Below are 15,766 nucleotides of genomic sequence, written 5' to 3' on the forward strand. Positions count from 1 at the left end.
ACTCTGTCTCTCTATTTCTCCCAAAAATAATAAACATTAAAAAAAATTAAATTATTGCCATGCTCTTTTAAAAGATTATAATAATTCATCAATCTTTCCATTGTGAGCTCATAGGCAATGAAACATCCCTATCTGACTTCAACACCCATTCACAAACACCTTATAATGTCTTATCCTATTTATTAGTTTTTTAATGACCTAGAGAACATAATGTCATTTAATTATTTCATGCCAAACTAGATTCTAGCACCAGTCCTTGATGCCCTTACTCCTCATAATTCCCTATTTTTTCACAAAATTTTATATTCCCTCACCCATTCCCAATAAGTTGTATTTTCAATACTCTCACATTTAATATAAAATCATTCAGTTTTTAAGTATGGAAGCGGATAAAACTGACCACTTCAATAAGCAAATAAGTGGAATTACTCATATTTCCTTCAACTTTTCTTCTGGATGGGAACATGTGGCACTCTGTCATTCTTTCAGTATAAAGACCAGTACTAATGAAAGGCACACAATTTAGCCAACAACTGAAAGTCTTACAAGTTGTTGAGGGAGTAACTCAATGAACAATCTCATGAACTGATGCTGCGAATGCAAATTGGGACAATCTGTCTTGAAAGTAATTTCAGCATAGGAATCAACAGCCTTAAATATATGCAAGACACTAGGCTAACTACAATTAGAAAAAATTACACTAAGAAAATAATCAGAGAGGTGCATAAAAACTTATATATGAGAATATTTATAACTGCACTATTCATAATATAAAAAGTTGGAAACAATTAGAATACCCAACAACAGGGGATAATTAAATAAATTAGTGCATATGTGAAACATGCACTGACCTATCTACTTACAAATAAACTTTAAAAACAAATTCTTCCTGGCACTCTCCAATAAAAACAAATGCAATGATCTCTGGCATCTCCCTTTTTATCCTTGCACTTAAGTTTGCACCCTGAGCATAAAAATGATCTTGCTGAATCTCTAGCTGGCCTCTTCTCTATCATGTACTCCTACAAGCTTTTATTACACTGACTTTAGAGGCCCTGGGCAAGTACTCCCTAAACTCCCTTAGATTACACCTGATGTACACCTTACCTGCAACACTCTGTAGCTTTGCTTATTCTTCTTGCTTGGCAAATCATGCCACTTTCTAAAAGCTACTTTTACACCCTTACAAGAACCTATTTTACTTTAGGCAACAATTTCTTAGAGTGGTAATACTCACAGCTTAAATTTCATTACACAGTATTCTTTTCTTCCTTTCTGAGTTAAGGTGAGATAAAATTAACTCTGCTTCAAGGTTTAAGAATTTTAAACTATCTTGAAGCATCTGAAGACTCTGAAAATTACCACAAATATCAGGGCTATAAATCATTTCTTAGAGTTGGATTTCATCAATTTCCGATATCTAAATGATGAAGCAGCAATATAATTTAGTGAAAAAGTCAAGGACTTCCAAAGTCAAAATTGGTTTCATATTCTAGTCCTGCCACTTACTAGCTATATGACCTTGAGAACTCTTTGGTCCTCGGTTTTCTTATATGTAAGAAAAGTAGCATCTAACTTCACAGGGTTACGATGAGAAATGAGACAATGTAATCACAGTGTTTGGCACTTAGCAGACATTAACTGTTAGTTTACTTCCTCCTTAACCATTTGCATGCACATCATGCAGTCAGTACCTTCATGCATATCATACAGTTTTATCTTCTTTTCATACATGCAATGAATAAAAATAGAAAATATTACTAATATTATGGAAGCAGGAGGAGACAGGTATGAAATTTTTCATTTTATAAAAGAACTTACATTTGAAAAGATTAAGAGGCAGTGTTTTGGGGCAAACAAATCTGGAAAAAACTTGTACTGGCCAAAAGTGAATTAAAAAAAACACAACTCCTTTATTTATTTTTAATGTTTATTTTTGAGAGAGACAGAGTGTGAGGGGGGGGGGGGGGGGGAGACAGAGAGAGAGGGAGACACAGAATCCGAAGCAGGCTCCAGGCTCTGAGCTGTTAGCACAGAGCCCAACACAGGGCTCAAACTCACGAAATATGAGATCACAACCTGAGCTGAAGTCAGATGCCCAGGCGCCCCCAAAAGTGAAAAAGTAATCCTCTACAAAATCTCAGAGTCAAAAACTCTATGATACCAATATAGACAACTTTAGTATCAGAAATAGATGTGTTAGGGGCACCTGGGTGGCTCAGTTGGTTAAGCATCCAACTTTAGCTCAGGTCATGATCTCACGGTTTTTGAGTTCAAGCCCTGCATTGGGCTCTGTGCTGACAGCTCAGAGCCTGGAGCCTGCTTCAGATTCTGTGTCTCCCTCTCTCTCTGCCCCTACCCTTCTCTCTCTCTCTCTCTCTCTCTCTCTCTCTCTCTCTCTCTGTCTCTCTCTCTCAAAAATAAATATTTTTTAAAAATTAAAAAAAAAGAAATAGATGTGTTGACACTTAGAAATGAGAATGAATGAGTCAACAGTTCTAAACTACATGATATTCCATGTAGTTTAAATAGAATAGTACAAGTTTTCTAGAATGGAGGGAAAGGCTGAAACGGGCTACCCTGAATCAGTTAAAGGAATATACAAACTGGGTATCAATTCAGAGCCTTTTTTAAAACTTCTATTTAAAATTCTTCACAGGGGTGCCTGGGTGGCTCAGTCACTTAAGCGTCCGACTCTTGACCTCAGCTCAGGTCTTGATCTCAGGGTCATGAGTTCAAGCCACACATTGGAAAAGGGGTGTCAGTTGAGTGTCTGACTCTTGATTTCAGCTCAGGTCATGATTGCAGGGTTGTAGGATCGAGCCCTGCATCAGACTCCATGCTGAGTGTGGAGCCTGCTTAAGATTCTCTCTCTCCATCTGCCTCTCTCCCCTACTTGCATGCTCTCTCTTTAAAATAAAAAAATAAATAAAAATAAAAGATTCTCTCCTCTCTCTCTCCCTCCCTCTGTGCCTCTCCCCTGCTCATGTTCTCTCTCTCTAAAAAAAATAAATAAATAAATCTACTCTTTAAAAATCTACTAATTTTACAAAAACCGTATATTTAGAAATATTATTAAATACTATATAGTAATAAAGTTTTTGGTGAATAAAACTGTAACATCATTGTATGTAGGCAGTATTTGAGGGGAAAAGTGCTGTTTGTAGTACCATCTGTAACTGATTTCATGGCTGGCTTAGTTCTTATCTCCTCAGTTCTATATGCCTGCTATACAAAACTAATTTTTTAATGTTTATTTATTTTTGAGGGAGAGAGACAGCATGACGGGGGAAGGGGTAGAGAGAGGAGGACAGAAGATCCAAAGTGGGCCGTGCGCTGACAGCAGAAGTCGGATGTGGGCTCGAACTAACAAACCAGGAGAGTATGACCCGAGCAGAAGTCAGACGTTTTAACTGACTGAGCCACCCAGGCACCCCCAAAACTATTTTTTCAGTTGTGATGGTGATGATAGTTATTGTGAAATTCCAGAGATACCAGAAGGAAGTGGAATTATTCTCTGGAAGACCATAATAAATTACGTAGAGGAATATGTGATATTTTACCATATCCCTGGACATAGGCACTTCTGTTCACTGACCTGGTAAAACTATAACAAACTTGAAATATAATGATAAATACAGAACAACTGATGAATCTCTCTCTCTCTCTCTCTCTCTCTCTCTCTCTCTCTCTGATTTCACAATCCCCTGACACTCTCTGTCGGCAGATATTGAAAAACAAAAATAAAGCCAAACCAACAAAGCAAAAAAGTGTATTGCTGAAGCTGTAGGAGAAATGCCACATTCTCTAGTGGACTAAAAGCAAAGCCACTTACTCCAAGACAAGGAAATCTTTTACTATCATACTTCATCAGCTACACAAGAGGAAGATAAGGAAAATGGGGACAAGTTGGGTAAGAGGATAAAAATGAAACTATTAGGATCCAGAGTTGTGACCCAGAATGAAGTTTCCCACGAGATAAAATGTTATACACACAAGGCTTCTTAGAGAAATGGCTGATTCTAGGACAGGAGCAAGAAATATACAAAATAAGCCTAGAACGCCTTATAGTGCCAGAAGTAAGGAAGTGCTCAAAAAAACTCCGCAATAATGGGGTATGTCAAAGGTATATGGGAACCAACTGAAAGAGATACCAAGGCCGAAGGAAGAATAATTTAAACAACAAAATAAACAATACTGTTATAACCCAAAGTATAAATATCCATGAATCCAGGCCGATATAAATACATGATGGAATAAATAAATAAATGGGGAAGAAGAGACAAATCTCCTGTTCAGAAAAATTCCAAATACTTTCATAAAGAACTCCACCCTCAAGGAGGGGAAGCATAACTCCCTACTCCTTAAATGTAGGCCATACACAGTGACTTCCTTGCAAAAAGTCCAGTAGGGGAAGGTTAAGGGGAAAAAACAGCTAACTTTACAGTGGAGAAACCAGACAAATGCCACGTCATCAGATTAGTTCAAGGAGAACCTAAATAGTGAGAAATCATGTTTCTAGTACGTGCCTTCCATATGGACAAATTCCAGTGGAGGGGCACTACAAAATATCGGAATAGCATTCCTCAAATCTGTCAGGCGCGTCAAAAACAAGGCAAGTCTGAGAAACTGTCGGCCAAGAGGAGCCAAAAGAGACATGAAAACTACATGTAATGTGATCTCCTGGATGAGATCCTGGAATACATTAGAAGGGCTGTAGGTAAAAACCAAGAGATTCTGAATAAAGTAGGGACTCTGGTTAATAATGTATGAAGCAACAATCGTTTGTTAATTACAAGAAATGTACCATACTAACACAAGATGTTAAAAGGGGAAACTGAGTGTCGGTACATGGAGATTCTGTGTGCTCTCTTCTCACTTTTCTGTAAATCTAAAACTGTAGTTGAAAAAACATCTAATTTTAAAAGAAAAAAAATGTTATATGTGATTAGATTTTCACGAGAGCTAATAATGTTTATTGAATCCCTAACAGCATTTAGATAACATTCAGAGCACATAAGACAGTGAAAATGGAGTTCCTGAAATACTCTGTCTTACGCTGTGAGTTACATAGACCTGTGGGCTAAGGGAATGCCCACCATTTATAAACTAGTGTTTGGTAACACTGCTTGTAGGAGACTATGCTTTCAAATTTCTCACATCTGTGAAATTCAAATCACCTTACAGCTGAAAATAGATAAAAGTGAGTGTGTTGGTCCCAGACCTGTTTGCATTCACTGGTCCATTTCCCGGCTTTTCCCTACTCTGTTCTTTTGGGAGGAGAGCTGAGTCCTGCAGGCTCCTGTGTCACCCGGCTCCAGTTGAGTCTGATGAATGGGGCTCAATGGTGGGAGACAGGAGGGTGGGAAAAAAGGGAAGTCCACGGTATTTCTCCCTTTTCCTCTGCCTTGTAGCAGCAGCTCTCGCAGCAGCCGTGTCCCGAGGCTCCAGCTCCCTCCTGCACAGACCCCCACTGTCTAGTTACAGAACAGTGGTTATGAAAACACCTCCTCCTTTTGACCCTGCAGCCGGAGAGCGCTAGTGGCTTTTTCCTGTTCTCAGCCTCTGCACTGCCTCACAATCCCATCTTCTCAACAACTCTTCACCTGTAAAACCAACTCTCTACATTCCATTTCCTTTGCTTTACATAATTTAAATATGTCTGTTTTCCTAGTTAGACCTTGAGGACACAGACAGGTTGAAGGGCAATGGGGATGGAATATATTTGGAGTAAAAGCAGAGTAGAGAAAGCAGAATTCCGGGGTGCCTGGGCGGCTCAGTCGGTTAAGCGACCGACTTCGGCTCATGTCACGATCTTGCAGCTCCTGAGTTCGAGCCTCATGTCGGGCTCGGTGCTGACAGCTCAGAGCCTGGAGACTGTTTCGGATTCTGTGTCTCCCTCGCTCTCTGCCCCCCTCCTGCTCATGCTCTGGCTCTCTCTCAAAAATAAATAAACATTAAAAAGAAAAGAATAAAGCAGAACACCTTTGGAGCTCATCCACACATCAACTGTGTGGCCCTGGGCAAATTATTTCACTGCTTTAAGCTTTGATTCGTTCATCCATCAGTGGGGGATTATAACAGTATCTACGTTTCACAGGGTTATTACATGCATTAAATTGGTTCATGCATTTAAAGAACTAGCCTAATACCTGGTACAAAACATTTAGCTACCACCACTATTACAGCTGCCATTACGGCTTCTAGACTCCAGAGGACTGTCCACTGTAATACAATCTTAACTGGTCTTGCCCTCTTCTCCTTCTCTATCCTCTACCCTTCTTGAACAATGCCCTAGGCTTTATCTTCCTGAAGCCCACTACTGATCACACAGCTCCTACAAAACTGCAACAGCCTATAGATAAGGTACTTGTTCCTTAACCTGCCACTCAGGTATATCCACAATCTTATCCCAACATATTTTCCCTTATTTTTCCCCCCTTAATATAAGCTACAGTTGGTTTTCTCTCTTTCTAGCTTCTCTTGAAAAATGAGATATTTTTCAACACTCTTGAGGAGAAACCCATGTTTGATTCATCTTTGTACTTACTACAGCACTTAGCCTCAGAGTACTTTACCTAATAAAATGGGACTCCGTATCTCACATTTAGGTAGTTTTGCTTTTGTCTCTCTTGCCCGAAGAGACATATCTAAAACATGTTGCTAAGGCCAATATCAAAGAAATTGCTGCCCATGTTTTCTCTTCTAGGAGTTTTAAAGTAGGACAGCACTTAATACAATCGGTCTTGCATTAGGTATTTAAATTTGATCCAATTTACCTTCTCGAGCAGTGACAGGCAAACTTAAAGCCCACAGGCCAAATGCGGCCCTCCAACTATTTTGTTGGATAAATAAAATAAAGTTTTATTGGAATAGTTTTTTTTGGAATACAGCCACATTTATGGATTATCTATGGCTACTTTTTGCTTTACGATGGCAGAGTTCAGTAGTGTAGTAGAGACCCTATGGCCTGCAAAGCCTAAAATACTATTTAGCCCTCTACAAAATAAATTTGCTGACATCCGTCCTTGAGAGTGGCAATCCTGGTTTATCCACATCCTCCCCACAGACATCTAGTATATAGCTTCCATATATTTGGTGTTCAAAAAAAATTTTTTTTTAATTTTTTTTTTTAACGTTTATTTATTTTTGAGACAGAGAGAGAGCATGAATGGAGGAGGGGCAGAGAGAGGGAGACACAGAATCGGAAGCAGGCTCCAGCCTCTGAGCCATCAGCCCAGAGCCCGACGCGGGGCTTGAACTCACGGACCACGAGATTGTGACCTGAGCTGAAGTCGGACGCTTAACCGACTGAGCCACCCAGGTGCCCCCAAAATTTTTTTAATTAAACTGAATTGACAAACTTTAAAAACAGAGTTGGAGACTGTGTTATTGGAGGTTAATAAGCAATAAAATTACCAAAACCTAGAAAAGCACATCAGAAGTCAGAGTATTATGTATACTCTGACTACACATACTATTACTTATATTTTAGCCCTCTCTTTACCATTAAAAAGTGAAACAAGAGAGTCTCATTTATCTTACTCTTTTTTACTCCTTAGGGCTATCAGTTCATAATTCTATAAAACATTTCTCTCATCTTCTATTTTTTTCCTATCCAGTTGTTTTCATTCAATTGCTAATTTAAACATTCAATAAAAATTTATGGAGCAGTAACCAGGTTACTGGTACTATGTTGAGAGCTGAGAGAATGAGGATCCTTAAAACTTGGTCCCTGCCTATGAAGGCTATCTAATCTTAGTTTAGAAGACATATTTCAAAAAGGAGAAGCACTATTTAAATACCAGCAAATCAACAAGTGGGTCAAGTCTGGTATCTGTTACTGTCACCTAATTTCAAATCTTCAGCAGAAAACAAACAAAAAAAACCAAACAAACCAAAAAATTTAAATGTTCCACTACTATGAATCCAAGTATTTCTGAAAATTGGGAAAACAGCTCACTCCATCACAACTGCCACTGCTGGGGGAGGGGAAAAAGAGCATGAAATTTGTTTACTAATTCCCTAAGGCATTTTATTCTTCCAAAACAGCATAAGCAGTAAATAACCTTCTCAATAAATATAAGTTGCCTGAAAGTGTTATAAAATGCTGAAACTTCTATGGAGACTATAACACTTAAGTTCAAGATAGACAATAGCTGTACCAGTGGGAAATTAAGAAGGAAAAAAATCATTCTGCCTCAGGAAGAGGCAGAACTGGCGATGCAGAGAGTAAAGATGGAGACTATTCACTCATACCACAAATATTTATTTAGCATTTACCATATACATATACAAACATTTACTCAGCATGCACCAGGCCTGGTGCTAAGTAACACAAAGACTCCTGTTCTTCCTCAGAGGCTAACATAAAGGAGAAATCCTACAGAAAAAACACATCCATCAATGTCAGAATCAAACATTCATGTTTAAGTCACTCAACAGTAATACAGTTAATAGCTGTTCATTTAATAAACAATTAAGTGACTACCCTGGGTCAATTACAGTGCAATCACAGAAGCATAAAAAAGTTCTTGCTCAGAAGACTTCACAGCCTGGGTGGTTATACAAAGATGAGTAACTTTTTAAAGTTTATGTATTTTGAGAGAGAGAGTGCACATGCAGAGAGAAGGGGCATAGAAAGAGAGGGAGAGAGAGAATCCCAAGCAGGCTCTGCACTGTCAGCATAGAGTCCGACACAGGGCTTGAACTCAAACTGTGAGGTCATGACCTGAGCCAAAATCAAGAGTCGGATGCTTAACTGACTGAGCCACCCTAGCACCCCAACAATGAATAATTTTGATATATGAAATATTTCAAAAAACTGTACAACTTTCTGAGGAAGTACACAAGAGGAAACATTACTAGGGAGAGGGAACTTGAGTCAGGCAAGGCTTCACATCAGTAACCTGAGTCTCACAAAATGAACAGGAGTTTGCCAGGCAAAGAATTTCAGACAGAGGAGAAAACCATACCAAGTGAAGTCAGAGCACAGGGTACAGTGCAGTGTGGGGAATGGAAAATAGGGTTGGGGTAAGTTGTTTGGGGGTCAGTTGATAGAAAGCCCTGTATACCACCCTGAGGAAAGTTTGGACCATGGTACACTTATAAAAAGGTTATAAAAATAACTGATGGTAGTGTGAAGTTTAAAAAGGATAAAGTACCAGAAGCCAAGAGGACTGCTTTTTAAAGGCTATTACAATAGGCCAGGGGAGAGATGATAAAGACTAACAGAATAGCAGTGGCAAGGTCAGAGAAAGAAATCAGAGATCAGGATAACGGACTAACAGAAGAAACCTGGAGATAGAGAAGAAACCAGAATTGATAATGGCATTGTTCATGATAGGGGAAAGAAGAGAATCAGCTCGTATGGGGAGAGAACATAATAAGCTACATTTTAGGCAGCTGAAGTTTGTATTTTTGTTTGTAGGACTCAGTGGTGAGACAAGTGGAAATTCTTATTAACTCCATTCACTGAGAGAATAGTTCTCATTCCTTCCCATTCCAGAATAACATTTATTCATTCAGCAATTTCTTTTTGGAAAGCTTATCACATATCAGGCACCATTATAAATGCTGGAAAAACACAGACAGCAAGCAAAGTCCCTGCCCATGGAGCTTAGATTTCAGCCTCCTCTTATCATATAAAGTTAACCTCGCTTATGATAACAGTGAGGGAAAAAATCAGATAAAATTAAAAATATGGATATACAATATGTAAGTCATGTGATTTCTTCAAAGGGAAGCTTCAAGGTAAACATTTTAAATCAAATTGCATTGAAAAATACTAGAAGTGATTTGTTTTGGTAGTAAGTAGTTAATGACTTACATGTTTGATAGGTTTTCGTTTCCAAGCTGGCCTATACTGAAATGTGTATGTGGCTAATTACATGTTACGCTATGCTACTGACACTAGGAGTTACGCTTTTTGGGAAAGTACTGAAAACTGAAGGCTATCATTTCATACAAACCGGGTTTTTTTCAAAATGCTTTAAAAACTGGTAATATTCTCTTCCTAACATTCAAGTTTCTTCTCTACTTTTTCATAAGAATCAGTTTTGCTACAAAGCAAAATCTGACCATGACCTCTATTAAAGAATTAATTTTAAGCTACTATTTTATTCAAGGTATGACACGGGTATTTTTGCCTCTATTTTTATCTTTTTAATCTCCTAAACTGGTTATTGCACATTAATTCCTAGTCTCTAAAGGGAAGTTTACCTGAGAAAGAGTTATTTAACATCTACAGCTGCTTTAGTATATTTCAACAACTTTAAAATAAATTGGATCTTTTTAAGAAACAATGTAAAAAATTTCTTCTTCAACTCCTTGATATTTTATTTTTTACTATTTTATTTCCTAAGATTACCCATATGTCCCACTCCTGGGTTGTTTCTTTTTTCCTAACACTTACTCTTTGGGAATCAGCCCAGAGGCCGACGCGGGGCTCGAACTCACGGACCGCGAGATCGTGACCTGAGCCGAAGTCGGAGGCTCAACCGACTGAGCCACCCAGGCGCCCCATTTTTGTGCTGTTTTAAAGAAGACCAAATTTTTCAGAAGTGCAACTATTATTTATGTAAATTGAGGGAAGTATCCACTTTGTTGTGTTCAAAATTTTACCAAACATTGTTAACAAATTTGGGAAAAATCAGTTTGTCAATGATGATGGCCCTTACGGTATCTGAAATGCCAGAATGCATGTGAAATCAGTCTGCATTTATAGTTGTCACATTCATAGTGATTCTTTGCAATATGCCAGCAATTGATTACTTCATTTTATCTTCTAATATAATCATGTCTGAGCATTTACATACCTAAATAGCAAACCTGTTATTTTCTAATAAAATATTTCACCTTTATGTTTCAGTTAAAGCACTACATTGGTTGTTGTTTTTTTTTTTTTAATTGATTTATTTTGAGAGAGGGGGAGGGAGGGAAGGAGGGAGAGAGAGCGAAGACCGAATCCCAAGCAGGCTCTGTGATGTCAGTGCAGAGTCCCACGCGGGGCTTGATCTCATGAACCTGTGCAATCATGACCTAATCTGAAAACAAGAGTCAGATGCCACTTAACCAACTGAGCCACCCAGGTGCCCTGCACTGCGTTGACTTTTAAAAGTTATTTTTATGAGTATATTTCATTGTCTATGATGATCATTTTAGGATATTACAGAAGACTTTACAAAATATTTATTATAAAAAAGGGGGCACTAGGTAGGACAGGAATCACTTTAGAATCACTGGCCCACACTTTAGCCTTCATGTGCCTGGACTACTGAAGACATCTAACTGATATCTTAAATTCTACACATACCCTCTTCCAAATGAAGTACCTACAGATGTGAAAGATCACCAATATTACTTCTATCTTCAAAATACCAGAGCTGCCAACTGCCTTGCAAGTCGGTCCAGTACTGAGATTTCTACAATGCTCCATAAAGAGATTCCTCTACCTAAGAACTTACCCGGTCTACATCACAGACTGAATATTACCCTCAAAAAGCCTTATTTCTAAGAAGTCAGCAAGTCACGGTGGAAGGGTAGAGGGAATCCTAGGTCTGCCCCTTACTTATTATGACAATGATCCTGGGTAAGTTACCACCTTTTTTTTTTTTTTTAATGTTTTTATTTATTTTTGAGACAGAGAGAGACAGAGCATGAGCAGGGGAGGGGCAGACACAGAATCTGAAGCGGGCTCCAGGCTCTGAGCTGTCAGCACAAAGCCCGACGCGGGACTCAAACTCACAAACCGTGAGATCACGACCTGAGCTGAAGTCGGACGCTTAACCGACTGAGCCACCCAGGGGCCCCTACTTACCACTTTCTGAATCTCATTTCTTAAATGAGAAAAAGAACCTTCCTCCCAAGGTTGTAGTATGAAATGACTCAAACAAGCAAGAGCTCAGAGCTTACTACTTCAAACTTTCACCTGTTTTGTTTACTCACCTATCCCAAGGCCTTGGAATAATAACTGGTACCTAGCAGTATTCAAGAAGTGTCTGAATGAAAACACATTGCTTCCGGAAACCTTCCCAGGCAAGCCCAATCTGACCGCTCCAGAAATGTATCAGTTAATCAAGTAAGGATAACTGAGTGCCCACAAAGTGAGCGGTTACTAGAAGAAAATCCCCAGTCCTGCTCTTAGGAAACTTAGAAAAATACAGGAAAATGACAGGTCAACATAAAAAATGTCACAGTACAGTAGTCAACAAAGGGTATGGGACAGTTAAGTGCTGTGCATCTAAAGGCAAGGTCTACATCACGGCAGGCTGGCACAGCATGGAATGCCACGTGAAAAAGAAACAAAACAGCCATGTTTCTAGACTTCTTCAACTCTTCTTACACAAAGCCTGAGAGCACCCTACAACAGCCAAACCTGTCACTTCTCTGCTTAAAGCTCATCAAAATGGTATCACTGCCCTCAGGATATCCTAACTTGTTCACGTGTTTTATCAGATACTTCGCATGTTCTAGCCCCCACTTATATCTGGCAACTGCACGGATTAATAATGTAGCCACTAGCTACATGTGGCTGAGCGCTTGAAATGTGGCTAGTCTCAGGTAAGATGTGCCATTACTGTAAAACACACACTGGATTTCAACGACTTGGTACAATAAAAAAAGGATACAAATAAAAAATACCTCAACAATTTTATATTGATTACATGTCAAAATATCAACGTGGATACACGGGGCTAAATAAAATACGTTGTTAAAACTAAATTCACCTGGGGCACCTGGGTAGCTCAGTCGGTTAAACATCCGACTTCCGCTCAGGTCATGATCTCCCGGTTTGTGAGCCCCCTATCAGGCTCTGTGTTGACAGCTCAGAGCCTTGAGCCTACTTCTGATTCTGTGTCTCCCTCTCTCTCTGCCCCTCCCCCGCTCTCTCTCTCTCTCTCTCTCAAAAATAAACATGAAAAAGATAATTAAATTAACTTCACCTGTTTTTCACGTTTTAAAAATGGCTACAGAAAACTTAAAGATCTGTATGCGGCTTGCATTACGCTTCTACTGGACACTTACTTTTCCCAGCTCTGCATTTTAGCCTGAAGAAACCACTTGCAATTTCCAACTGGGCCCTGTTTCTCTGGCTTACGACTCTGTAGACACTACTACTGGTGCCTGAAACACTTTTTCCTCTTCGCTGAGTTAGTTATCTGCCACTCATTCTTCAGATCTTAGTTTTTAACCGTCTTTCTCCAAGAAGCCTCCTCTGACTTCACCCCTTAGCCCCGCAAGGCTGGAGTGGGGTCCACTCTAGGCGATAGGTGAATCCATCCTACCTAGGATGATGGGTGATCGGCGAATCCATCCTACCGTACTTATCACGCGGTATCTGCAACTGCCTGTCTCCTGGTCTATCTCCCCGCAAGACTGTAAGCTCCTCGAGGGAAGAGACTACACACGCCCACTCGTCCACGCCCGGCACCGAGCACAGCTCGGCGCACGAAAGAGGGGGTGGGACAAGGACGTGAACGCCGGGACTACCACCGTCGGAAGGGAGAGAGGGGTGAGGAGTGACGCACGGCCTACAGGAGTCCGCGGGGTGCCAGCAGGCAGGCCCGGAGACGGGCGGGAACGGCCGGCGGGACTCACCAGTCCGTGGTCGATGTCCGCGTCGGCCCTTTTGGTCGCCGGCGGCGAATACTCGGCGTAACGCAGACCTTCGCCGGCAGGAGCGACGCCGCCACCGGCAGCCATGGCAATGGGAGGCGGGGAGAACTCCGGGCGCCCGGGCGTCGCCTACGAGACGGCCGCAGGGACAAACTAGTTAGGGCGGTTCACTCGCGGGTTTAGTTGGCACCGCCCCTCGCTGCCCCAAAGGAGGGCGTGGCCCCAGAAGATCTCGTTCTCACCCAGGCGGGGACGGTTTTGTCCCAGCGAAACCTGGGGTCAGACTCCGAGCTGAGACCCCCTAGGACGTGTAGGGTTTTTTGTTTGACGGAGATTCGGAGGCCCAAAGTCAAGGTTGGGCCTCTTGGGCATTGTGTGGTGGAGCTGGCTCTTCCCCAACCCTCCTTCCTACCAGGGGCCAGGATTTAAACCCTATGGTCTGATGTTATTCGCATCAAATTGCTATTCAAGGGAGACCCGGAGGCTCCAACCGCAATGCCTATAGGTCTCTGACCCACACCAGACCTTTCTTCCCACCCCCAACTACTGATCATACTTCTGTTTAATGCCGCAATTCTCCAACCCATGAAAGCAATAGAAGTGGTAATTTGCGTATTCTACCCTTCGCTCCGCATGGACGGTTATATTTAAGATGAAATTACAAAGAAGAAACATAAGCAAGGAAATAAACCTCACCCCCCACAAATGGTTTTGTGCTGACTTGGATGTAGAAAGATCCATTTTATTATTAATATTTAAGCGAAGCCTTTTGGTGCAAAAAGTCACCAACAGATGAAGCCAGTGAAGGGTTTTCCAACTCCTGAACCCTCTTGGCCCCTCTTTTGCCGTTTGTAACCATTGGAAGAGGTGTGAGTTCTAGTGTATGGTCTATCATTTTTCTGGGCTTGTGTCCCTGCAATACCCATTTACCTCTCCAAATCTCTCCTTATCTGTGGAAGGGGAATGACATTGCCCAACATTCAGACTCAGGGAAGTTGCAAGGATAAAATGAAAAAAGGCGGGGGGGGGGGGGGGGGGGGGAGGAGAGAAGGATATGGAGGCAGTTTGTACGTGCAGTTACCGTATACTACACACAGTTACTACCACAATGCTGTTGGTATTTATGGGAGGGCATAGTCACTTTTAACAGGGATCTTCAGAGAAGGGTCTGATGACTCCAATTTTAAAGAAAAAGCTTCCACAGAGACTGTCAGTTCTCAGCTTTTGGTTCGTTGCTAAGGTCACCCTCAACCCCAAGGAAAGGGTGGAAATGAACAATTAAGTCCCCTCTCGCCTCACACAGATGTCTTGAGCTAAATTCACTTCTCTGGTTTCCCTGAGAACGGAAAGGAATGCTTTTTGTGAAACCCGAAAAGGAAGGCACGTTACATTTTCATCAGCCCGTTTTTATTAGTTACACCATTTCAAAGACAGGTTACATTATGTTCAATAGACTTTGTAAAAGAAAGGCAGGTGCTGGTAATATATCTTAGAAACATTTTGGTAAAAGATGTCTTAAACATTTGTTGCTTAAGAATACTTTTAGCAAAAAAAAAAAAAAAAAAAAAAGACCTCTGTGTGCCTCAGTCTCCTCATCAGGAAAATGGGAGATGATAATGGAACTTCCATGGTGAGGATTATATGGGTTTTGTAAACCTCTTATTTTTTTTTAAATGTTTTATTTGTTTTTGAGAGAGCACAAGTGGGGAAGGAGCAGAGAGAGGGAGACAGAGGATCTGAAGTGGGCTCTCTGCTGAGAGCAGTGAGCCCAACAAGGGGCTTGAACTCACTGAGAGATCATGACCTGAGCTCAAGTCAGATGCTCATCCCTCTGAGGCACCCAGGTGCCCCGGCTTTTGTAAAGCTCTTAAAACAGTTCTGGATGCCTTGTAAATTCTATGAAAGTGTTAGTTACTATTTTCTGTTTATTACTTCTTTCACCTATTTGTTTCCTATGTATTTTCTCACTGATGCCCCCTGCCCCCGCCAGCGATTGTGTTTGAACTCCAAGTGATTGTCCTGTCTTTGAAATGATAAAATGTGATTAAACATTATATATAGTGAGAAAGTGTAAGTGTGGGGAGAGAAAAATTTATTTTTATGAAAATGAAATTAAATGCATTAGAAATACTTCATAAAAAGCAACTTA

General features: G+C 40.6%; 1 protein-coding gene across 1 annotated transcript in view; it reads right to left on the reverse strand.

The window, feature by feature from the left end:
• The window catches only part of DNAJC15 (DnaJ heat shock protein family (Hsp40) member C15), a 70,101-nt gene extending 56,366 nt beyond the window's left edge, over positions 1-13,735 (reverse strand). The window contains exon 1 of the mRNA XM_047875220.1: positions 13,600-13,735. Coding sequence (XP_047731176.1) covers positions 13,600-13,704 — 105 coding nt within the window. The 5' untranslated portion in view covers positions 13,705-13,735. The remainder of the gene's footprint in view (positions 1-13,599) is intronic.
• Positions 13,736-15,766: the final 2,031 nt, after the last annotated feature.

This window comes from Prionailurus viverrinus, chromosome A1 (genome assembly GCF_022837055.1).
Source record: "Prionailurus viverrinus isolate Anna chromosome A1, UM_Priviv_1.0, whole genome shotgun sequence".
In the NCBI taxonomy this organism is placed as follows: Eukaryota; Metazoa; Chordata; class Mammalia; order Carnivora; family Felidae; genus Prionailurus; species Prionailurus viverrinus.